The 27,367-nt window shown below is 36.0% G+C and overlaps 1 protein-coding gene across 1 annotated transcript in view; it reads left to right on the top strand.

Annotated features, from left to right (window-relative positions):
• The window catches only part of LOC135081454 (fibroblast growth factor receptor homolog 1-like), a 97,304-nt gene that overhangs the window by 55,195 nt on the left and 14,742 nt on the right, over positions 1–27,367 (top strand). Inside the window, exons 3-8 of the mRNA XM_063976150.1 lie at positions 21,978–22,101; positions 22,673–22,797; positions 23,656–23,807; positions 24,122–24,254; positions 24,817–25,005; positions 26,240–26,439. Of these exons, the coding sequence (XP_063832220.1) occupies positions 21,978–22,101; positions 22,673–22,797; positions 23,656–23,807; positions 24,122–24,254; positions 24,817–25,005; positions 26,240–26,439 (923 nt within the window). The remainder of the gene's footprint in view (positions 1–21,977; positions 22,102–22,672; positions 22,798–23,655; positions 23,808–24,121; positions 24,255–24,816; positions 25,006–26,239; positions 26,440–27,367) is intronic.

The following is a 27,367-nucleotide window of genomic DNA, read 5'->3' as shown; positions in this document are numbered from 1 at the left end:
ATATGATAATCGCGCGTAATACACCCAATGGCTTTATAACGATGCATATGAATGCACGCTAAAAAGGACATGAATTACAAACGATGCAGTAAGTCTCAATGGTTAAAAGGGGCTATAGTCTTAACACAAGTATCAAAAGCCCTACTTACTATACATACATACATTGTATACTGTTACCATATGTAAGAGTTTATTAGCGTTCTGTTTTGAATTGAAAACTGATACCTAGTTCTCTAAGATACTTTTCCTATTATCAAATATCTATACTAATATTATAAAGCTGAAGAGTTTGTTTGTTTGTTTGTTTACTTGAACGCGCTAATCTCAGGAAATACCGGTCCGATTTGAAAAATTCTTTCAGTGTTAGATAGCCCATTTATGGAGAAAGGCCATAGGCTATATACCATCACGCTACGAGTAACAGGTGCAGAGAAAAAATGATTTTCACGCGTACGAAGTCGCGGGCACTGCTAGTCTCCGTATAAACCTCATGTGCTCTTTTTCATCCCATAAAAAAGAGTTCAACGACTAAGTTTTGGAAAAATAATTTTCCGAAATTTCCCAGTAAACAGTTTTATGTCTAGAAGCGAAATCGATTTTTATTTATTAATGCTTTGATTTAAGAAATGCAAAGCTTTTAAGAAATAACTTATGTAGAGTGCGATTTTAATCTTTTAATTTCACTGATTAAATATGTTGAAGTTGTGTAGTAGTTAAACTAACGAGATTACTACCAAGAGGCGTAGCACGCGCCGCAGGATACGTTACTTGCGCCGGTTTACGCAATTACGAACTCCATGCGCCGGCGCACGAGTTGCCGCTTTTTTACGACGCGGGAAAACAAACGAAGTTGTTTTGCTTTCATGGGCCAATGAAAGGTGATCTTGAAAATGTCACAAGTAATAAATAACATGTTTTTTACTTTATTACAAGGCCAGATAACAAATAATAATAATAAATACATCTTCAGCTCTGCATAGACCCAGCTATTTTCCCGAAACAGTGGTAGAGATAAAGTTATTGCGACTGAGATGTGTAAAAGCGCTTTATAAAAACCTATTTTCAGTAAATAAATAACTTTCGCGACTGTTAGGTATTACAAGGGTCAAGTATCTAATTCTCCAGCTGTCAATTTCAGTAAATTCAATTTGAATGAATTAATTTTACACCCAATTAACCCTTTACTCTCTTAAGCTAAAAAGAGCTTCCCAAAAATAGTTTTCCTTTAAAAAATATCAACACCTCAAATTTCCGTGAAATCGATTTCTCACAAATCAAACTAATTGAAAGCAAGGAGCTTGCGCACGCGCGCGCTATAAATAAACAAGATGGCGGACACCCTAACGCGGAAAAAATATGGCCGCGGGAAAAGGTACAGTTGGGATATTAATTGAAAACGTTACTGACAATGAAGGAACAGGAAAATATAGTTTAATTGAGACATAAGAATATACCTTTATCTTTAACTGTCTAACCCGGCGAACTTTGTACCGTTTATGTTCATCAGAAATAATATTATAGGATTCTAATGGTGTAGTTTCGGAGCCTATTTAATACAAACAAACAATTAAATTACTAATGATGTAGATAAACCTTTCATAATTTTGATCTTGTACAGACTTCATTCGTATAAAGATTATTTCACAAAAATCAGCTGTCTTTGAATTTATGTAAGCTTAAAGTAATTTATTGCGTAGTTTTTGTAGCGGACTGTACCTCGGTAACGATTAGCAGAAATGCAGCAAACGGCGCATTCTTGCAATCTGTTTCAGATGCTGGGGATGTTTTCGATGATTGCCAATTAAGACTTCCTCGGGACTGGAATGTGTTTTTTTTATGTTAGGACAGTCCTTTTGGAGGGAACAAACGCAGACGGTATTTCTAAAGGTATTTGAGAAATTATAAATTTAATTTTGAAAATAATAAAAAGTGTTTAAGCTACCAAAGTAAAAGAATGATAATAACTAATAATTATTTAAATAAAATGACATTGGTGTACAAACACGTTTTTGTTTTGTCTATCGATAAAATGAATTTAAGTAAGATACTTAACCTGTGAGGTTGATTGGTGAGGTTTCAAGGTGTCTCTTATCAAAGTAAGTAGGTAAAAACGGTATTTTTATAAGACAATGTGCCTCGCATGATCTAATATCGGAATAAAATAAAATATCGTCTCTACATTACTTTGGAATTCACTTGGAATGCCAGCCTGAAGGAATTCCATATTTGCAGCTGTTACTGTGTAATAACGGAAGTACAGTATCGAATAACCCCGTTGACGTTTCAGGAAGTTGCTGAACATCGCTAATATGGTAATAGCGTTATTGGCAAGACATGTTAGAATGTGAAAATTGAAATAGCTCTGAACGAAGCTAATATATTTTGCCAGTGTATATCCAATTTAGAAAATCAGTGTCGAATTTCTTTCAGGAAACGGAGTGACTTCCCAACACATTCCTAGTTTTTGACGAGGCAAGGCAAGGGAAATAATTAAATAATACAAACAAATATCATTTTCTAGAAATGCAATGCGATTTTACCGTTTAGCGTGTCCTAAAAATATTATATGGATAAATGGATATATCAGTTCATGAAAGTCAGAAACAATAAAGCTATCCGTTGCTATTATTAGGATATATTTATTAAACCATTTTTATTGAAGATGGATTTCCCAAGTCTTGATTCGAGCATTATTATCGAGAGCTAGAAATTCTGATCTATCATGTTCAGCCGTCAAACGCGTGCGCATTCGAAATCCGAAGAGGAAGCGGATATGTCGGCGCCATCTTCCTTTTATTTTTTAAATCATGCTAGGCCAGATTAAAAATAATCTTTTCATCTTCGGGCGACAAATCTCTGTGGTATAATAACTTCCTATGTCTGCCGTTTGATGTTCTCGATCCTGAAGTGTATGTAATGTGAAGAGACTTTTAAATGTCCTTATTCACCTTTTCATGTTTACTATACCCTTATATTCAACATTAAGGTATCATATCACAAACATTTGATATTCCTAAAGAAAATTATTAGAGGTAAAAAAAGAAAGAAAATCTAGAGAATGTTTTTGAAGTTTTTTTGCTACATGCGTCTAAGAATACCCAATATTTGCATCTAAAATGACATCTGCTTAAAACAACCCCCTTGCTCATTTTTTACTCGCTCATTAAAACCGTTTAAAGTGGGCCCTTAAATATGTGCCCCGTAAAAACCGTGAAACGAACCATCGAGTATCCATGTCATTCAAAACGATACTGCGAACTTAAACATAATTTTACAGCTGTCAAAACGCGCGTCACGCGATACCGAGCCTTATTAACGTGTCAATAATGATTAGTATCTGTTCCGTTGCGCCGGCGCAGCGTTCGGTGTCATGTGACAGACGTCAGTTCGCGTTGCGTTGCATGATTGGTTGGAAATAGTGCTTCCGGTGCGAGGTGTGATTTTCTGCCGTGACGTATGAGTTAATCTAATGCCGTGCTAAATACGCGAAGACGATACATTACACTTTGCGTATCAATCATACATTAGGTACTCAATCTTCAGTTGCATAAATTGCCATCAAAAATGGCCTAGGCGGCTAAATGTAGAGCTGCTGAATAGAAAATATCCAGTCATAGATATATTCTGTGAAAAACTGATACTTGAAAAAAGTTACTTTTTCGTAACATTTCTCTACCTTTCGCATCTAATGTAACATCAAGAAAGATTTAGAATTTAATTACTCACAGTCTCTCGTCTTGTTATAAAAACATAGATCAATGTTTATGTCTTTCTAGTCATCTACCGCGAACCTATAAACCTGACGATCATCTGTTATAACTGCAATGGCTTATTATTTATTATTCGCTGCCTTTTCGGGTGCGCGCGCGCACAATGCAATGATTCAGCGCAGGAAGCGTGCGCGGTTATGTTATTCTACAATCCCACACGAATCCCGTGTTCATAGCTATAAATATGACAATTTGTGCGTTTTTAATTCGTTTAATTTAAACTAGGATAATGTGCTACCTACGACTGCTTTGTACAATCGACTACACGCACACACATAGCAAAATATGACAGTTTAGCCTCAACTTTCTAATGAAGCCATGTCACATAGAGTAGGTACATAATAATATGATCTCAGTTGCTTTTAATATCCGCACCAATAAGATAAAAATCGATTCAGAGTTTGAACTGTCTTAAATCCGTAATGTTATTTCACTTAGTTATCCAAGTCAGTTTTCCAATAGTTCGATGTGAATGTGATTCCTATTTAATTGTTACAAAATCTGCTAGTTTCCATTGTCTCATACGATAGTCTAGGGTAATTATTCAGTTTGAAAAACGACGCGATGAGTAAATTAAAATAAAAACGTCTCAAATACACATAAACCTACGAAACAGGGAAAATCACACACACTAGATCAGACATAGTCCCTATCACTGGCTCTATCCCACAAGGTAGCGTCTTGGGATGTTTGTTGTTTTTGATATATATAAATAATCTCCCAAATATATTAGACGACCACTGTGTAATTTTTGCTGATGACGTTTCTGTTTTAATGCCTTGCTCTAACATAACTGAACTGGAAGTTAAACTAAACTCGACATTAGACAAAATTGTAAACTGGCTTGAAGTGCATAATTTGCAACTTAACTTAAATAAAACTAAAATTATTCAATTTAAACCCTACCAAAAAACTGCATTACAAATATCATATCAGTACAAAAACACAAAATTGGAAACCGTGAACTCTGCCACCCTGTTAGGAATAGACTTGGATACCCATTTGAATTGGAAGCAGCATATCCAAAGGCTGTCGAACAAAATGTCCTCTTTTGTATATGCACTCCAACACCTAAAGAGAGTCACCGATCTTAAGACTGCATTGACAGCATACTACGCATACGCGCACTCGAGACTGTCGTACGGTGTAATTATATGGGGAAATTCCTGCGAAGTAGAAAGAGTTTTTATACTGCAAAAGAAATGCATTAGAATTTTAACCAATATAGATCAGATGGAATCCTGTAGACCACATTTTGTCAGGCTTCAAATACTAACCCTTACGTCTATTTATATCCTCGAGTCCTGTAAATTTGTCAAAAAGCATGCTAACTTGTATTCACCGGAAAAAGGAACTAAAAGAAACAATAGAAATTTGAACAAGCTTAAAGTACCCTTCTCAAAGTTAAAATTGTTTTCATCTGGTCCCCATAGCATGCTTATAAAAATATACAACCACCTACCTAATAAATTGAAAAATTTAGAATCCTTCACGCTTTTTAATAAAAATCTAAAAATCTTCCTAATTAATAAATGTTATTATAATTTGCAAGAATTTCTAAGTGATAAATTCAATGATAGTGATGGGTAATTCGATATATTATTTTATATTTAATAATGTTGTTATAAAATTGTAATGTTTTAATTGAAATAAGTTGTAATTATACAGATCTCTAATATTATTATTTAAATTATAATACTTATTAGATTTAATCTCATGTTGCAATACCCTAGCAGGGTCCATGTTTTGGGTCTATGTCTATATGTAAGAACTTTTATATACCAACATTGGAGCAATAAAGAATTTGAATTTGAATTTGAATTTGCTCAGAGAGAGAGAACCTGCCACTCGCTAAGTCATTGAACAAAAGCAGTACTTACTTTATGTAAATAGCGCTTCAATAAGGAAGTGTCGTTTATCTTTAAACTATAAAACATTTAAATAGTTGTGCCTCTTTTCCTTTGTAATAAGGTTTCAAATGTTTTAACCCTGATCGAAGATCTTGGCTAATTAATATGTACGGCGGAGACTTAAGGGGTCCCTAAATCGAAGCGCTTTGCGGAAGGGAGAGAGACGCTCGGAATCCTTGATTAGAATACCTCCGCGTTTAGGTACATCTTCGAGGTCCAAGAGACGATGTTTGGTGGTAATACAGACGTGAATATTTAATATTATAAATGTTAAAGTAACCATGTATGTTTGTTAGAGTTTAGTTATACTGCTGAAAAAACTTGATGATTTTTGGAAATATATTCTTCTTGTCTAAAAACGCGGTGTCCTTGCATTATTTTTTGTTCATATTTGTGCTTATAAATCGTGCTTTAGCGGGATGCACATGACAGATCGAATTCGAAATAGACGCAAAACCGTAGGCTGTCGACAAAATTGAAATTTCAGGATTGTGTTTGCAAGAGACAGGTTTTAATCTTGGAGTTTTCCTCAATATTTTTACATGAAAGCAGTTTCTGGATCAAATGAGGTGCTCTCATTAAATTCACATTGGTCACCGGTGCCATAAATCCCGGGAATCGACCCTCAGTCCCGCTTCCTAAAGCCATGTTTCAGCGCAATCGCACGATTTGTCTTTCGCGATGATATCTGTGTCAACGAGAGATCATAACCTATGTCGTTATCACGAAAGCGCATCAAAAACTTAACGAATTTTATGAATGAAAATCAAAATAAATTCCTTGAGAAAATTTACCTTTTTTAGTTAGAACCAACTTTGATAATTATGCTCAATTAAAGTTGGTAGAGTTTAATGGTTGGACAGTAGATAGGTGTAGTTCTTGTAGTTTATACTTCTGCTACTTATTTAAGAATATGAGCTCACTCTTTCGTCAATTAATGACGAAACCACTTTATCTTTTAGAATCAGAGCGGGACTTTTCCGCGTCCAATCTTAAACGTTTTAAAAATATCGAACAATAAATGTCTGGACACAATGTATTTCTTTCAATCAAAACACACATTTTGCAACAAGAAAGATCTCGTATCGACGTCGCGATGCATTTGAAGACGTGTTAAAAGCAAACGACCCAAAACTGCGGATTCAACCATCAAACGAAACTACAAGGAGAAATCACTCCTACGCACAAAAATATAGAGACTTTTACACTGCACGATTTCTCCGAATGGAAAACAAAAGTGAGTATTTACCCACTTACAGGACATGACATCATAATTGAGGTGGAAGTGCACGTGTAATACTGAGAATAGAGCTAACAAACCTCGTGAACGAAGAAGACTACACGACGCGATAGTTATCTTGCGAGGTTTTTCTATATTACTTCACAGAATAAGTAATAGTACCAAGGTAATGATTACTAAGGGCCTCGTTCACCCATCTCTAAGTAAAGTGTCAAGTAGCCTACTCGTTGCTTAAAGTCACTAGTAGCAAAGAAACACAAGACTTCATGCCAAAATACTTCTTACTTTTACCTTTCAGGAAGTAATTACTTAGAACTTTACTAGGAGATCGTGAGAGTGAAAAAGGACCTTAGTCTTTCATTAACTTAATGATAATTTGTTTACTCAACCACAGATTTGTTTATTTCAATGTCAACAAATCGTAGTCGTGTCGTGTGATGTAAAACGCTCCCTTTGGAATGGCTCCAAGCAATCAAAAAGCCATGCTGAGCTGAAATACGGCAGTTTTGTATTTCATACGCGCTTTTTGCGTTGTTATGTCTGTGTCCGCTGAATTTCAACCGACTTTGAAAAATAATCTTTTAATAACTCCAATTTACTGTGTATTTAGCGGTAATTAGTTAAGTTATATACCTATGTATAATTACCAGTCGTTGGCTCTAATTCTAAAACTGTTATTTTGAGCTAATTCTTGTTATATTCATTCTTATAGAGCTTATTTACTAGCTTTGTTTCGAATTAAATTGGATAGATTTAAGGTGTGTTTTTAAAATTGGATAAAAACTACGAGGTCAATATCCAATTAAAGGTTTAGTTTCATTGTTTTATAAGATTATCCTAAGATTAGTCATATTGACAACCAACCTTGCAATCAAATATTTATTCCCCATACCTCATTATTGATAATTCCATTGAATTCGTGATAACTTTTGTTTTGTTTAAGGATAATTTTAAGTACGGGTTAGGAGGGATTGGGTGATTGGCGCCATTGTTTTTGAATGGGATTCTTTTGAACGGAAACGTAATTGGCTTAAAAGCTTTATTCAAATCATCGCTGTGCCGAAATGGTTTTTGGTATTTGAAAACAATACCCAGGCAGGTGGTGATAAATCAATATACCTACAATTTAAATTCATTTGGTCTTGTTGATGCATTTTCCTTGACTAACTTCTCTGAAATGAGCTTTAATCCTTCAAGCTCCGCGAATCTAGACACAATAGATAATCAATTGTTATGACATTAATTAATGCCGTCTGGGACTCAATCGGTTAAATAATTTTTTACTTAAATAGAAATTACACATTTTAATGCCACTTTTAAAAAAGCAAGTACACATCCTTCAAGATAATCTCGAGAGTGAGTTAATCCAACATTAATGCAACTGTAGTTTTATTGGATTGTAACTAAAAGTGTACGTAATGAGCTTTAATGCTCAGCGCAGTTTACGATCGGGTCTCAAGTTCAGTGCCAGTTTAGGTCACGATAAATAAGTATTATCTGCACACTAAACTCTATAATCTATGGCTACAGATAAAGAAGTCGTAATAGATGATGCAATAGAATTATGTTTATAGATATAATGTTTGGCCGGGTAGCAGAGAAAATGGCGAAAATGAGGTTTTCATTTTTCATTTTTGAGGTACTAAACAGTAAAATTAAAGGCTAAGATTTTTATTGGGCATAGTTGAGGATATTTTCTAGGGCTATTAACGGATGGAAACACGATTTGATGAAGTTGACTCGATAGAATAAATTCCCAAAGTTACCTCTATTCGTTTTCTATTTATGGTTTTATTTTTAAAATAAGCTATTTGAGATTTTAAATCTTTTACTAAACTAAAGTTCAGAAATAACTTGAGAGCTTTTAACGGATGAAATTTTTATATTGCGTCTTATTTAGTTACTATGTTAAAAAATGTGGAAAAAATCGTCCATGACGGCTTGGACAATCTCAATCAGTCGCGCGGTGGCGCTTACGGAGGACGGACGCGTGTCAGTTTTTTGGCCGTGACAGTTCGCGATTTGTCAATATTTTTGACAATGATGACTTTGATGAGTCACAGTATAATAATATCAGTGTTACTGGAGAAAGCTTAAATTTTTGATAATTAAAAATTATCAATTTTGTCTACCTATTGAAATTTAAATCGTTCGCATCCTTTTAAACGAAGACTCTACTCATGATACATAGTACATTCCTCAAATATGAGACAAAAGCAATGAGTTAAAATTACATTTTAATAGTACCTACATACAATCGTCTTACACTCTTTAGAAGAGCACACTGACACAAATAAATAATAAAAAATACTGTCTAAGTCCCTTGTCCCTTCCTCCACCATGCGTAAGAATTTTCACAAAAATACTGTCTAAGGCCTGTAGCTAAAGGTCTAAGCCGTAAGATAGAAGAATCTTATAGCCAAAAACATGGCAGATGCAGCAGATGTCAACGGATTTAAAACTTGGAGTTCATATGACTCCTTCTAGACTTGAGTCTCTAGAGCGTCCCTTCCTCCGCCATGCGTAAAAGTTTTCCAAAAATACTGTCTGAGGTCTGTAATAAAAGTCTAAACTGCAAGATAGAAGAATCTTTTAGCCAAAAACATGGCAGATGCAGCATATATCAACGGATTTAAGACTGGACTGGCACCACCTTGCAATGTCATCCTCTCATTGTTATCTGTAATGTAAATTATTTTTAAAATGTATTTAAAAAATAAAATGTTCGTTTTATTATTTCAATAATCTGACCTCTCAACTCAACTACACTACACAAACACCTTTGTTCGCAACTGTACTGACGAAACCTCGATATTATACCGTTTATTTAAGATGGCAAGCTTTTTGCTGCGGTAATGCACTCCAGGTAACCGTGTGTGATGCTTATTGCTCATAGTGATTTTCGATACAGAGCCCCGTACATACGTTATAGGGACCGTGCACAAACTATAGGTGGCAGCACTACTGCGACAGAAGAGACACTATGCGGACAATAAAAAAAACTTATCAGACCTGTCATCGTGTTGTCAATAATATAAACAAAAATCAAAATTATAGCCTGACCAGGAACATAAAAACCCTGGCATAGAGGCGCATCAATTGCATTTGATAGTGCAACACTGAGTAGTACCTGTGTTAAATTAATAGGCTAACTTTATGTATCAGGATTCAGGATTACGGGCTAATTTAATATTTTCATAAATTAACGAAAACATATTACTATAGGTAACCTGGTTTAAATAAATTAAATGAAACCATCAATCGAGCTAGTAGGATTTATTTTATTACTCATCAATAATCAAATTCAGAACCTGAATATTCAACTGCAATGTCTGCTCATGGACGCTTCAAACTCGGTACTTCTTTCCCAATTCCATAAAATTCAACACTTAGAAAGTGACAAAAAACTTTAAAATAGGTAGTTGAAACAAACCACAGCTAATTTTCATAGTGGACTGTACTATACGTACTATAACCTTTGTTGGAAACATTATTCAATGAAAATATTGTCCGAACCCTTGGTATTTCTCTTCGACAAATACTTTAACACATTGTGAACCACTTTTCTTTCACGACTATAAAAAGATTTTAGCAATTTCATTCACAAAATCAATTGCGCACATTTAAAATAAAGTTTGTTTACACTTTGACAGCAATAGACTGACATGCAAGGTGACATGTCAATGAAGTTTTTAGTTATTGTTGCCATTAAAAGAAATTAGTACCATTAGATTTCCGCAACATGGCGAGGGTTTTTATGTTCCTGGTCAGGCTATACATATTTTTATGTTTTATGATGATTAAAATTATAAAATATGGGTGTAATTACCAATCAATAATGATCGACAACGTAGTCAAAATATATTAAAAGGAAAAAAGCTCTTCGAGGCCGGCCACGTGTTAGATGTTGAAGAGAAAACTCACGACAAAAATGATACTGTGATAACTGGTAAAATTGTCGCACAAACAAAAATTCTTATTCTTTACGACGTGCAAATTACTGTATTATTTCTGAATTACCTTTGAATTTATGAAATGTATTATGTTTTCAAAGTATACGTTTCATTAATTCTATTTATGTACTTTCCCAACTTTCAGCTTGATTGTAACAGAAACATTACAAGTGCAATTTGTAAATGCAAGGCTGGCCTATCAGGTAAATGTAAACATGTATGTGCCTTAGTTCATTATGTAAATTCTCCAGAAAGTGCTAAATCAAAAACAAGTAATGCCCAACAATGGGGTAAACCATCTTACCGGCAATTATTGGGTTATGATAAGGGACTGAAAATGTATGAGCTATTTCCAACACCAGCCAAAAAGCCGAAGCTTTTGAATGTATGTAAACAGCTAGAATCACGGGATATTTCCACAGCTACTTTAGGAGAATCATTGGCTATAACACCTTTGTATTTTGATTTACTGTATTTTTTTGACGTGTTGGTACATCCAGGAATGGAACAATGCATTATTATTAAGTATACCTTGATTTTTTAGAATCCAGCAGAGATGTAAACAAACACTTTCATACACAATTACACCTTAATCACTTACGTGTTCATAATATCATACACATTATTTAACAAGCCTATGAAACCAACTTTATTTTCACGTTTATACAAGTTTGAAATCAATCTTTGAAACAAATTATTTTAGCAAAATACGTGGACGATGAAAATTTGTGAGACTTGTCAAATTGACTTGACGTTTAAAATCATGTGTTATCTCCCTATTGTCTATGACTTGTCTCTGACACATCAGTGCTGTAACCTGTGAGTCATAGACAGTAATCTGTAAATTTAATCGATATTATTTTAAGTATTCACTTATTCCGATTACTGATTAATTTTAAATAAAAATATACCTACGATACTTTGTTTAGTTTTCCAGCGATAACTTCGACAATATTGGAGATAACGTAAAATTATTTTTCTACTCTTAGTGTATACTTTTTCGGAGTCAGTTTAATTTTTAGTCGGTTTTATTTAAACGAAATTATTTTACTTTTTTATGCAATTATGCTTACGCATTGCTTATTTTCCTGTATAAGTAAATAAAATAAAAGAAAATAAAAATCTTCTTTAAATGAGGGTTTTCGCGATTGAAAAGTCCGCCAGATGGCAATACGTAGGCGCGAGGTCCAAATGCTGCGTGATTGGTGGATTTTAACATATCTGTCAATGTCATGTCAAAAATAACCAATCATGCAGTATTTGGACCTTGCGTCTACGTAGTGCCATCTGGCGGATTTTTCAATCGCGAAAACCCTCATTGATAGCATCTTAAATTACCTCCCTAGCGGAATAGAGCAACAAAGAACTGAGCGAGCGAGATGTCACTAGTAGCAACACTGCCAAACAGAACTTTTTGCAACTTTTTGAAGTTTAATAACTTTACGGATATCACTGATTGTTTTACTGTCCAGTGTGTTTTTTGATTACATCTGTGCATACAGTTTGTTTCCTGTTCTCGACAATTTCATAATCAGTTCACATTCAATGTTGCGACTTTGTTGCATATTTTTAGTATTTTGACGATCACTCGGCGATGATACGCAAGTACTACAATAATTTCACTTCGCGATTAACGAGAGGTTTTGTCGCATCACTAGTTCACAGACTAAAAATATTTTTATGTCAGTTGGCCATTTTTGATGACATTTCTGCTGATTTCTAAAAAATTAGACTGTATATAATAATGTATTTTCACCAATTTTTTCACTTATAAAATTATGTCTATTTACACGTGTTGTATGTAAATGGTAAATGTCAAATATTAAACTAGGGTAAAACATTCAAATTTATGACACCAGTTGGCAGCACCATCGATGTGCACGTTCCCTATACATAAATTATGGAAAGAAAACACCCAGACCAATACAAACAAATATGTATGCAATTTTAGTATGATATTTTTATTTATTAATAAAGAAAAAGACTGAACAAAATTGATGCGTGTACTGATTAATGTAATTAACCACATGCAAAGCTTTGTGAATTGCAACAACTATAATTTATTATCCAAGCTCTAAATAATCGCTACTACGAGTAACTGATCATAAAATGTTTTTCCTATCGCTCAAGATCCCGAGGATCTACCGATAGGTCGGGTGACGTAATCTTGAAATTCTTTTAGCCAGCGCGGAACTTCCGGAAGGTCGGGTGACGCCACGCCTCTTTGAACCGTGTTTACTTTGGCAGTTATATTCTATATTTATTCGATTCTAAAATTATATTCCCAAAAATTTTGAAAGTTGTTTTAATTTGTATCACTTGGATATGATTTGTATTAAAAAGTGCTGTGAGTGTGACGCTTGAACGGAAGGAAGTCAACCTAACCTAACCAACTGCGTATTTCTAAACTGCGTATTTCTATACTGTGTAGCCGCGAGAGCTCTTTGGCGCGCTGTCTTCGGCGAAGTATTGCGCGCGCAGATTTTGACAGCGCGAAATACCTACTTTAGCAGAAATACCAAGCCTTAAATAAGAAATTGTGTAGTAACACCCATATGAAATTAGATAACACCTAATAGGAGTTTTGTTTTCACCGACACCTAAGGGACACCTAAGGTCTTAAGGGATCACATTAAGACAGGTGCCCGATTTCCAGCCCCCTACTAAGTGTTAAGTGATAGTTTTATTGTAAGTCGGCAAAATGGAAACTGAATTAAATGATTTGTTTGAGCTTTTGATGCTTAATGGCCCTCCCATTAAGCATCCCTTCCATTAGTGAAAACGGGCACTACACGCAGCTTTTCAAGACAGGCAGCCTCTCAAATGCTTAGTGCTCTGTGCGTGTGTTAACTGCGCTAGCCGCTAGGTTTCCTCCGCAGATAATAACACCCTGGAAATAACGGTTTAATATTCATATCTAATTATGTACTGAAGGAAATTATTCGATATCATGTTTTATTTTCCATTATAAATTACACTCGATAATTTAAAACATAATACGACGTATTATCAGTGTTTAACCATAACAAGAAGGGTAATAAGACTTGATTTAATAATGCAATGTTATGGAACTGCGGCAGTTATAATATGTGAGCATATTATTTTCTTAATTTTCTATCCTTGTAGATAGTTATTAGATTTTCTAATCTACGTGTATGCAAATGCAGTAATGTTACATGATTTGAGATTAAGTGCATTTTTAATCACTGAAGTTTGATCGTGGTAAACATATTTATCCTGGAAGTTAGATAATGGGGTCCATCGTGCATCAATCTTATTCCATTATTTAAGATCCTATAACTGCATATTTCTATTTTATTTTCTTTCATTTGGCAGAGATATTGGTAAGAGTGCAAGAAACTTGATGCTATACATATGTAATTTGTTATTTGTAAGAAGGGTTTATTCAAATGAGAATCTGGTGCTGATTGACCACGGCTCAGGTCGGATTCCGACGATTGTGTAAACAAAGCGACTGCTGGAGAAATGGTTCGGTTTTTGTGCGCGGGCGCATCTGGCGAGCATGTGCAACCATAAAACGACCTTTGAGAACTTCGCAAAAACGCCATGGACGGGAACGAGTCGATAATTTGAAATAACTGCCGATGTTTTAACAATTTGAAGTAACTGACAATTTTTATACTCGCGCGATATGCGAGTAGGTAATCAAGAAGTCAGAGTGAGTGCTGTTGATAAAAGGAAACTCAAGTTCAAAGATTTTAAAATATTGGTTTTTCAAAAAAATCATTCTTTCATCATAAGTCTTATCACCTTGTAAGATATTAGAAATATCCTATGAGCATACTCAAGTACGAATTTTTTCATTTACTCAACCTTAAGACCGTGCTACATGCTTTTGGACCTACATCTGCCGTTATCTAATTCCGATAGAACATAAAACAGTGCTAGGAATTGTAATAATTTACCCGTTATCGACACTCGTGTGGTTTTATCGACATCACTGCCTCCCCTGACGTCCCTATCGCCATAATCCACACACTACAAATCTCAGGCCCGTTAAAGCTTCAGTGAAACAAAGCACAGTGACTTTGTCTTGTCTGATGAATGGCTAGTTAAGTTCATGTTTGTTTTGTTTTAAATAATGTTTCATTCATAAAGTTCGAAAGAATTTAGAAAATTCAATTGTTTATAACAACGATTTTTAATTTGTAAATGTCTAGACAATAATTACTCACATAACGATCAGAGATAAATACGTTGTATTGTAATGAATGTTAAATGTATTAGACGCGTTGGCAGGATTCCTGATTACTGCATTTCCATAAGAAAACAAATAGTTAATGCCACACATCAGCTTACTTGCAAGCTTTAACATTACTTAAACGTCAACGGGCAAATAATTAGAACCATAACGACCCTCGATTGCAAAATTTTCTCACAGAAACAAACAAAAAGACAAATTGTCCTTACGACTCGGCGATAAGGTCGAAAGTGTTCACACTTTTCCCTGTATATCTGTATGCCACAACAGGTATCCTGTAGGAAACACAGGACGTGAGGGACGTCCATATAAAAAGCTCACTTAGTATTCATAGCCACCTCCTGGCAAGTTTATGATCTGGGAATGACAGTACTAAGTGAAAAGTAATTTCAATATTGATTGGTTTATGTTCAGGCACAAACGGCGATTTATTTCAAGAATCCTCTTAATAGCTATTAAGATAAATTGAAATAAATTATCCTGTTTTCGCCTCCGAGATTTATTTTACCGTGTAGTACCCCTGTACGACAAGCCAATCCGCACACAATATTCAGCGTAGTAGTAGTAAAAAACAAAAGAGCGGGCAACCCCACCCCTACCACGCTGTGGGCTCGGTCTCCGAGCGGTCTCATTCCTTTGTGCGCACGCGCAACGACCGCACGCAGTATAAGAAAAATGCTTAAGTGACGTCACCAGGACGTTTTTACCGACAAAAAACGTAATTATTTTAAGTTGTGCAGTGTAGTGACGAGAATTAGACCCAACACAAGGTTGGTTGTAACAACTATTTTGTGCAAGTGCTCGTACATTTTTATTATAAGCGTTGTGACACGACGCGTAACTTTGACCCATTTTTAGCTCCAAGTTAACGCGCGATGTTAACCAGTAGCCATTTTTTGCTCCGAGGTAATGCGAGATGTTACCCAGTAGCCATTCTTTTGCTCCGAGGTAATGCGAGATGTTACCCAGTAGCCATTTTTTTCTCCGAGGTAATGCGAGATGTTACCCAGTAGCCATTTTCTGCTCTAGCGAGTTAATACGAGATATTAACCAGCAACCACTTTATATTCGGTCATTTTGCGGGTCATTTTTTAACCAGTAGCGTTAATACGAGATATTAACCAGCAGCCACTTTATGTTCGGTTATTTTTTTAACCAGTAGCCGTTTTTCGCTCTAGCGAGTAAAAACGAGATATTAACTACCGAGATAGCCAGGTATTGTAAAATTATTCACTTTTACGAGTTAAGTATCTTCTTTTCGGCCATTTTTAAAAGCCGTAAAAACAGAACATAATGAGCTCATACAGAAAAATGTTGCGTTTGTACGAAACTACCCACATTAAGAGCTTGCCTTCTTGACCTTACACCTTATGAACCATCAACCGTCTTGGAGCATGATGACCGGGCGCCGCGGACGCACTCGCCCCAGTCGAGCCTCCGCCTGCTTTTATAACGACCGATGACCCTGTGGCCATACACATTGTTCAATGCTACAAAGGGTAACTGAATAATTTTGTTGTTTCGTATTTTTATACATTACACCAATCGATATTGGTCTAAATACAAAGGCTAGTAAGAAAGAAATAAGTATCAGATCAAAATTCAAAGTGCATTTATGTAGATTCATTACTTGCTATTATAAGGTCAGAATAAAAGATCCTAAATAAACCTTAGGCCGGTTTGTTGACCGAACCGAGTCGAAGTGGAAATAAATGCCTACTTTATATATGAAGTATGACAATATGTCGTTTTTTCTATGCAACGACTCATATTAACTGACATTGTGATTGTGAGTACTTATCAGTCTCACATTTTTTTGTTGGAAACTTACAAAGATCTTTTTACATTTCCGGTCGGTCGACCAATTACATCGACGGTCGACAACTATAACTCATTATAATTCTCTAAAACGGGAAAAGAGGTATTTATTTGATATGACAACTAATCCAGGCTGCTGCACTGAATATGTAATTTAAGTTTTAGCCGTTCGCATAACTGTGTGAATCGAGGCTTTATACAGAGGCCGTACCGACAAGCTACGCCCTGCTGTATGGTATGATGGGCTAAGACCTATCACCCGCCCGCGGCGCAACCACGCCGCGCAGGCGCCGTTATTTACGCCGCAGCGCCGCGCCGCCACCGCCGCATGCCCAGCGCTGCCAACGCAACGCGGGAAGCGCCATTAAAGACCGACCAGAACACCAAGGTAACCCGCGTCCCTAGACGACGCGCCATCTATGTACAGGTATGTGCTGGCCGCTTAAAATATTGTTATTTTAAATGCAATGTACCTAATATCCGGTTACAGAATTTATTGTACCGAGATACCTATTCGATTCCCGATTCGAACCCAGATGATTTTTTTCATAATCATCATAACCATGCGAGTAAACATAATTAATTATACATAACAAATAATTATACACTTCGGCGCAGAGACGTTGATATTAAGAATATTCTTAATCGCATCCGTCGACACGAGTACATTCTCAGATTACCCACTTGTTAAAAAAAAAAAAAAAATGTTCCTAGATGGTGGACTTAGATACCGTTTATATAAGATGCTAAACAAAGTTTATGTGGTTTAAGCACTTCAAAAGGGATGATATTTTAACCGCAATTAAACTTTTAACAAAAGATTCATTTATGGTTTAAAGAAACTTATCAATATTTATGTTTATTACATAAACACAATAGCCACTGAAAAGCAAATAGAATTATGATCTTTTTTTAACGGATGTTTGTTTTGTATCTGAACAAACAGGCAACATTTTTGTTTGTCTCTTTGCGGCCTTTCTTTAGCCCTGATATTTTTACAAAGTTTATTTTTCAACCGACTTCAAAAAAGGAGGAGGTTCTCAATTCGACCCGTATGTTTTTTTTTTTTTTTTTTTCTATGTTTGTTACGCGATAACTCCGCCAATTATGAACCGATTTGAACAAATCTTTTTTCGGCGTATAGGTAATACCTCAAGGGTGGTCCCATTTAAATTTAATAATAGAAAAAACAACCCCCAAGGGTGGAAAATTGGGGATGAACTTTTTTATACGCAATATCTCCGCCGATTATAAATCAATTTGAACCATTATTTTTTTGTTGAATAGGTATTATCAAAAGGGGGGTTTCATGCGAATTTGAAGAAAATATTTCACCCCCAAGGGTGGAAAATTGGGGATGAACTTTTTTATACGCAATATTTTTAATTTTTAGTTTTTTTTTGTGTTCACGCATTTGAAGTCGGTTTTATTTTTTTTAAAAGTTAATTATTTATTCATGACGTCTCATCAGCTTGTATCTATAAATAATAGATAAAATCTAAGAGCTTCCTTAAACTGTATCGGTACATAAGATGACGTCATTTTTTCTTGTATCGGAAAAACATTATTATGTAGGTTTGTACCTACTAATCAATGTATGATTAATGCTAATAATACTATTGATAGTCTTACAAAGTAAGGCTTCATCATCATTATTATTATTTATTTACTAAAAAAAAAAAAAAAAAAAGGTCAGTTTTAACTCCATGTACTGTTTTACAATTGGTTCGTATAAATTATTTATGTATAACGTTAGAATTCTCATAAGAAGAGATGCGACATCATGAAATACATTGAATCATTTCTTAACTTGCTAAATCTTTTAGACAAGCAAAGTATCTTATTATGCGTTAAAGCGATAATAACTATGCCTTTATAAATATAACACAATAATAATTACATTGTAATCAATGTAACAGAAAATTATTGACGCATCAAAAAAGAAATCGGGCCGCTTGTTATAACAACCGGACTAGTAGACTTTGGTCAGTCAAAGAACGAATCAACCACATAAAATAAACTATGTATTATGTAGGTACCTACCAGTACTACCACTACTTGTAACCTTTAGTTTAGATTAAGGACATTTTTTAATAATACCAAAAAATAATGCGATATTATTTTACGAATCGATAACGCTGCCACAAACTCATAATAATGAATGAGTCTTTCTTCCCTTTCTATGAAGTATAAATTGAGAATTAGTATTTTGTTATTTTTTCTTAGCATGATTATAAAAATTCAATCATCACAGTCATAATACTGAAGCTGACTGAATCAAGGTGTCTTAATAAAGACACGGAGTAGGAGCTTGGTTTAATATTGTCTCAGAAAATGTTAGACGCTTTGGTTTCAGTACATGACATAAACCTATTTTTTGTTTCTTGAACTTTGTTTGATATTTAGTCATAATTCATATTTTATCGTCTGGCGTAGAGATTTCTACACGATTAACATGAATTAATTCCAATTAATTCGCCTTAGAATGGCGACCATTTTTTTTTTAGACGTTAATACGTTTAGACGCTAATACGTTTTTTCACTAAAATAAATTAAAAAAAAAAAAAATAGAATGCTGGGGCAACAGGTACATCAGTAGTACCATATTGCCCATTTAAGCTTACCTTTCCTTGGCAGTGAGTTTTGTATTTGGCAGTCGTGGATCAAACAAAACGTACCAGACTCCGCTATACACTCCGCAAATAATAAATAAATATCCTTCCTTCGAAATTTTACACTACGCTCCTAGTCTCAAACTGAGCAAAGCTATGGGTCCTAGACAACGGATATAAACATACTTAAATACCGTTTTTATACACATAAGTACAAATTATACATAGTAACACCTAGACCCATCACAGAAATTAAAATGTATCAATTCAATTTCTGCCCGGCCGGGGATCGAACCCGGGACCTCTCGGCATAGTAGTCCGTTTCGAAACCACTACACCAAATGACTGACAAATAAATATTTTTACAATGCTCAATTACATCATTGTACCTACCTTACTCTATTATCTTAGCATATTCTAAAGTCGGGTGCATCCTATAATAACATTAAATAACCACCGCTTAGCAATATCGTTAGTGAAATCATATAATTTATTGAAATATATAATTATTTAAATAAATATTATAATTTATAGGTCAGGTTTCAAGAATCAAAAGATTGCTATTAAAAGGTGCTATTAAATAGAAAGCAAACTTTTTCCTCGCAACAGTGTTACTTGGAATCCAAATCAATACTGTTTTGGAATACTGGTCAAACTGTATCCAAATAAATTAATAAGTTTTAATTAACCACATTATTTATTTATTTAATTAAAATGCAAGTGAGCCTATGTTTTACAACAATCAGAGTGTTAGCCTTGCAGTCACTGTGATCGATTCGGTGTTAACCACTACCGTCGTCAAGCTCAGTTCTGAGATGAAACTGGATAAATATAGGAAAGGAGTGTCGACACGAGGGTGTTCGGCCCACACAGCACGCGACACGCGGCAGTATTGCCTGCGGTTTGCGCCGCTGTCAACGTTGACACAATTAGCCAGTGTGCTGGATAGACAGGATGCTCTGTCAACTGTCTTGGCAACTTTTTACAATCAGTAGTCGTACTTAACAGTTAATAGAAGTACAAATAAATGTATATAATAATACTCTATAATGAACAAAATCTTGTTGAGACCGTGATACTTGTTATTGTTATGAATAAGTGATGCAATACGATTATAATACAAAAATATTGCTTTATTATGTATTTAGTACATTGACATTTACTCTCTTAACCATTTAACATGGACATTGATCCATGCTCTAAACATCTACACGGTAAAATAAATCTCGGAGGCGAAAACAGGATAATTATATGATCAAACGAACTTACCAAGTGAAGTTCGATCTGAATTATCCTGTTTTCGCCGAAGAGATTTAAGGTCCCTCCCAACCCGAAGATTTCTATATCTTCTTCCCTGGAGGTAAACGTCAATGTCATCTCTTCTCTAAATATAATGAGACCGCTCGGAGACCGAGCCCACAGCGTGGTAGGGGTGGGGTTGCCCGCTCTTTTGTTTTTTACTACTACTACGCTGAATATTGTGTGCGGATTGGCTTGTCGTACAGGGGTACTACACGGTAAAATAAATCTCTTCGGCGAAAACAGGATAATTCAGATCGAACTTCACTTGGTAAGTTCGTTTGATCATATAAAAATGGCATTCTTCAAGGCACTCACTGCGCCGGGACCACTCTTATTTTATCATAAAAATTCTGCATGATGTTGCTGTAATTGGCTATAAATAAAAACATGACACTTTTAATGACGCTTTTATACAGTTTTAATAAAATCCTGTCTTGCACAATAACGTGTAGGCAGTAATTATTTTTAAACACATGCGTAGTAGAAAACATTGTTTTGTTGTTATTCAGTTTTTTGGAAAAGGATTAGAAATGGTAATTTTACTTGTTTTGTCATACATACAGTCATGTTCGGGTTTCTGATACCAAGAACTTATGGGTACTTCTATTTCTTGAGTATTGAGTCGTACTCCGTGTAATTTCTGTAAATATATTACACGGTTTATTTTGGAACTTTTACTGCGTATTTGCGATTGTATCGAGTTCCATTCGGTTCGGGGAACGGGATACGGCACGATTCCAACTGGCAGCCAATGCAACCGGATATTTCTTCACGTCTCCACTATCTGATAGGACTTCCGTGGTGATTCGACTTAATTTATTGAGATGTTCGGATACGGGCCAAAAGCGATGTGTAAATTAAATTCTTCTGAAATATGATTATAATGTTTTCTAAGATTACATTATTAAGGTCAATAGACTAACAAGCTTGAAATATGATCATGTCCAGTAAAGTGTCATTGATCTTTTATCTGGAATATCTAGAACAACAGGTCGTCAATAGATGTGTTTGATGGCGTATACAGACGACGGCAGATCATATTAAATACCGTGGCATCTATAGCAGTTTTCAAATGTGCTGTCTACTGTATTTGAAGTTAAAGCAATACCTAAAGGGGTAATGAAATAAAACAATATTGTTCTTGTTGCAGATGGCACCCACTCCCTGGTGGAAGCGGACATCAACGAGCCCCTTCGCCTCGTGTGCGGGATGGAGCGCAAGATTCCGGTGCATTGGTACAAAGATGGACAGCTTGTACAGAGCGCCAAGCAGATGTATGTCCTTTTCCATTAATTTAAAAAAAAAATCTTGCATTTAGATTTTAGTCAATCTTCAAAAAGATTTCGTTGTTTGTGATTTTTTTAAATAATTTGGAACTATGCACGAGATCAAACTGTTATCATTCAGCATATTATCTTCAATAAGTATCTGTATTTTGAAAGAGTATTTAAATCTCAAGCATTGAAATAAAAATATCACAAAAACAACAACAAATTATTCGATCCGACATCCAAATTAGAAACCAGATACGCACACACGCAGCCGACTTGCATCAATATTTGTGCAGTTCTATCCGCGGACCGAAAACACGCGATAACTCATATGCAACTCCCGCGCATACAGCTCTATTTGAGGCGTTCGAAAACAAACTGCCCATCAGGAGATGTATCAAATCAATCATTCAGAAATCACGGAGGAATGTAGTCGATTTGGAGAACATGCGTGCTATTTTGAATTGGCAATTTTAGATTCCACGCATAGTAACTGATGGAGCAATCCTGACTTTGTATTGAAAATGCTGATTGTTGAAAAATATGTGAATTTTGATTATTGTTCTGTTTCTAGGCTTCGAATAAGAGATTTCCAAGAAAAAGACGCTGGAGTCTACGCGTGCCAAAGCATCAACGATACCACCAAAGAACTGAGGGTCACCGTCATAGTGAAGACTGACAGTCGGGATACTTTAAGAGGTAACGATGAAAATTAGTTTTCATTTTCAGATTCTTGACAATTTGTTGTCTTTTAAGATACATACAAAGAACCAAAGAACATATTGACTTGTAAACTCTTTGAGCTTCTTCAAAAACAACCCACACGGCAAGAGTAGAACAAAATTTAATAGCTGCACAAAAGAACGAACTTCTATCCTTTACGTTTTCGGTTTGATGTAGTGCTATTTTCATGAATATTGACAACTTTATTGGCCAGATGTGCAAACATGCCAATTCTGTCTTTGGCTTCGCTGCAATATTGCGCTCATGTGGAAACTTTGGGAGCATTAATAATATTTTTGGAGGACACGATTATCGTGTGGACAATCAAAATAAATGGCTTCCCGTGTGAAATTATTTTCGGACGTCTTGAATTGGTAAAGCCAATGGTCGAATGTGGTTTATGGTTATCCCTGTTATTTATGATTTTTTCCAGTCGTTTTGGTCAATATCCTTTACAAATAAAATCTTCATGTAAATTAGAATGTTTATTACCCCTGTTGTATGATGGTCACCCATGTTCATTCCAGCGAATTTAAGTCTAGTTACTGCAGAAACAGGACCCTCTCTAATTTGCAAGAGGCGAATAGAAGATTTGATAATAATTCTACAACCCCTCTGGCCAACGTAGGCAGATGCTATAGCTGCGGTTAAATAGTAAAATCTCACAATCCTGAATCTACCAATATAATACTAAAAGCTGAGTTGCACCACTAAACTTTAACCGTAACTATAACGATAAATGGTATTTTTTGTATGTAGTTTGATAGATTTTTGACGTTTGTTAAAGTTAAAGTAAGATGGTGCAACTCAGCCTAAATGTTACTCATGTCGCAGAGTACCAAGCAGACATGGACGTGGAGCGCCCTCTGCCGGAGATCCTGTCACAGCACAGCGCGCTAATGACCGCCGACGATAGCAACACCAGCGCCGAAGTCAGGCCCGACAACGGCTACAGGGATGAAGATACTGATGACCGGAACGAAAAGGTAGCTCTTTATTTTTTATCCACATGATCTTCACCTGGTGGAAAGTGATGATCAGGCTGAAGGTAGAAGTGACTTTCAACCGGAATCCTCAACACCAGAAGAACTGGCTGTCTAACATCTAACTGCCGGAACATATTATTAGGAAGACATGTCATTAAAGTTCGTACGAAAAAGATCTTGGCGCAAGTTCTTAATCGAATATTTTAGTGGAGCACCTAAAGGTACCATTGAAAATCTAACGCCCAGTCCTACGATTAGGTTCTAAAATTTTGGGAGCAACGTATGACGTAACCTGTAATATAATTCGTTTGCAGGATCACCCCGGCTACGGACACGTGGACAACAGCATCAAGAAGTACCCGCCGCGGTTCAAGCACCCTTCCAGGATGTATTCCCTGGAGATGAAGCCCGCCGGCAGCCTCATCAGGCTGAAGTGCGCTGCTGAAGGTAACTCAGTCTTTTTGTTGGGTCCTTCTCAGAAAATGCACTATTTTACATAATAAACACCCGAATCTTATTGGTTGAGATTGTTTTGCTACGTCAAGAATCTCGATGGACATCTCTCTAATATTTACGAGTATCGTTCGTTCCGTCAGCCAAATGACGTCCACTGCTGGACAAAGGCCTCTCCCAAAGATTTCCATAACGACCGGTCCTGCGCTGCGACCTTTACCAGATCATCGATCCACCTAGTTTTTACGACTAAGTATATGTAACATCAAATCTTAATTAGTTGAACTCTTCAACTAGTTAAACTCAAGGGCCAAAATACCCAAGGCTACCTTCATAGACTGGATGACGTATACTTACCAGAGAACGGATAAAACTATCAATAAATATACCTTGATACAACTTGACCATGACAGCAAAAATGTCGGGTAAACACTGTTGATGAACAACGTCTATTACCCAAACTCTATTTATACCCAGACCTTTGAATATTGTGAGCCGTAACATCACTGCGAGTGGTGTAACTAAAAGCATTTTTACGAGCCATAAACTTTCGCAGGGAACCCGACGCCGAATATAACGTGGAGGAAGAACGGCGGGAAAGTGTTCAGGAGCTTCGGTCAGCCCACTTATGGGAAGTGGGCGATGGTTCTGGACGAACTGACCAAGACCGACAATGGGAACTACACTTGCATCGTCTGCAACGAGCTGGGATGCATCAATCATACTACTGAGCTTGGTGTTCAAGGTAAGGTGACACATTAAATCTAGACTTAATTTTTAACTGATATCGAATAACTTAATGATAGGATTACTAATGTTTGGCCAAAAAACGTTTCCCAAATTATCACATCGCAAACAACGTTTCGCAAATTTTCATTTGGCAAATTCTCATTTGGCAAAACAACTTATAGCAAACTTTTAATTCGCAAATGCCGTTTTTGGCATATTATTGTTTAGCAAATTATTGTTTGGCAAAGTATGTTTTGGCAAATGTTTCATTTGGCAAAAATATTTCACGATACACTATTTACAAAATAATTTGATTGGTGCTTAGAATGGAGTACAAATTAACAAGAGGTTATTATTTTGTTTAGTGGGTAGTTAATATAAAATTTGTTCTATATAAATTTTTCATATTTCATTCTTTTAATCGAAATTCCCAAATGATTCATTAACAATAGAGGTGATTCTAGCGCTCGGCGGCCGCTGCCGCGGCACGCTTCGCTCGCCTTCGCGCGTTAAGGGTCACTGTTCTAACCTAACCTAACCTACTATTTTCTGCAATACCTACTTTCTGCAACCATACTATTTTCTGCAATCTCTTTGTTTCACATAGCATTCTTGTGAAAACCATGATCATCTGCCTCTGCCTTATGGTTTGATTTGTGGGTAAGTATGTGAAGTGTCGATTTGACCAAACAAATTATTTGGGATATAATATTTGGCAAAATAAAACATTTGCTATATAAACATTTGCCAAGTAAAATTTGGCCAAATGATAATTTGTCCAAATGAATTAGTTGCGAAAAGTACAGTTGCTAAAAGTTCATTTGGGAAATGAAACTTTGGCGATAAGTTGTTTGCGAAGTGAAATTTGACGAAAAGTAATTTGGCCAAACGGAAGGATACCCTTAAGGATAAGAACAATTTTCATCGTATATTTACGTCAAATATGATATTTTGAAACTAATTGGTTCAGCCCAATTCTAAAAGTAGATAAAAAGTACTTGCTACGGTAGCAAGTAGGTACCTTACCTTTTCTTGCCTTGTCTCAAAAATTAAGTTAAACTTATTTTACAAAAGTTACATTTAGGAAAATAAAATAAATTATATTATCTGAAGATAAATCTTGATCTGAATAACTTTTTAAAACGATACAGAAGAAAATTCTAGCGTAATTGCTACAGTTTACGTTCCTCCAAAAACATTTACTTGTACCACAAGAATCCCTAAATTAAGCTAAACCTGGGCATCCGTAGAGCGCTACCCATCAAGCCCTTACATAAAGGAAGGGTACCCCGGCAACCTCACGGTGCTGGTCAACGACACCGTCCGCCTGTCGTGCCCACCCATCTCCGACCTGGAGCCGCAAGTGTATTGGGTCCGAACCTCGAACAGGACGGCGGACGACGACGGGACCCCGCTCAATGAGACCGTTGTAGTCCAGAAACTTATCGAGGTTCCTAAACTGTTTTACGGTGACGGCCATTTTGTAAATGGTGTAGGTGTCTATGGCGGCATTGGTTTAAATGTTGATGAAGTCTTGCAAACTATAGACTCATTTTTCATCATCATCATCACCAGCTAACATGATCTTCAAAGTGGGCAAATGGAAGAGATCTTTAAAGAGCAACTATTCTTTATTGTAAATGGTTCACAAGAACTTAGCATAGATTTAAACTTGTGATTGCTCCAAATATTCTAATCCTGCCAATCACAGGCTTTAACCCATGCTAAAGTTCAAATTTTGGTCAATAATGCCAGTTTAATCAAGTGTTGATGATGAAGCAAGTGCTATAGTTTTGCAAGATACATCATTCGTTTATTGTAACTAACGGGAAAATTTTATATGTCCTTATCAGAAATTCACAATTGGTAAATGGTATCTTTGTCCAAATTTAGGAGGCGGTAAAATAGGTGACGGCATTGGTGGTGGCAATATTGTGGTTAATTGTTATACTAAATAGAATTATTAACAATAAACATTTCATGTATAATGTGACTAACATTAGATAATTTCCTGTAAGCATTTCCACTAGTGGTAACATAGGTACGTTTTTGTAGAGCGCCTATACGCCAAGCCGGTGTTGACGCAAGGCGCTGAGAATCAGACCCGGCTGATCGGGGAGACGGCTAGGTTCAGTTGCGAGTTCCTGACGGATATGCATCCCTGGGTGTACTGGATGTTCTTCAGGAAGGACCAGCGGCTGTACAATGACACGGTGGACGATCCCTCCGCCAAGGAGGTGATCATAACCAACGATAGCAGCAAGATCGTGGCGGTGAGGGCTCACTAACGGCCGGTGTGCGTGTGGCGCTTGGAATGTTGCATGGCACTTGATACAATCTTTTGTTTTGCCAGAAAACTTCAGCTGAATTTCTTTAAC

This window comes from Ostrinia nubilalis, chromosome 20 (genome assembly GCF_963855985.1).
Source record: "Ostrinia nubilalis chromosome 20, ilOstNubi1.1, whole genome shotgun sequence".
NCBI lineage: Eukaryota > Metazoa > Arthropoda > Insecta > Lepidoptera > Crambidae > Ostrinia > Ostrinia nubilalis.
Note: the sequence above shows the minus strand (reverse complement) of the source record. Positions and strands in the feature narration are given on the sequence as shown.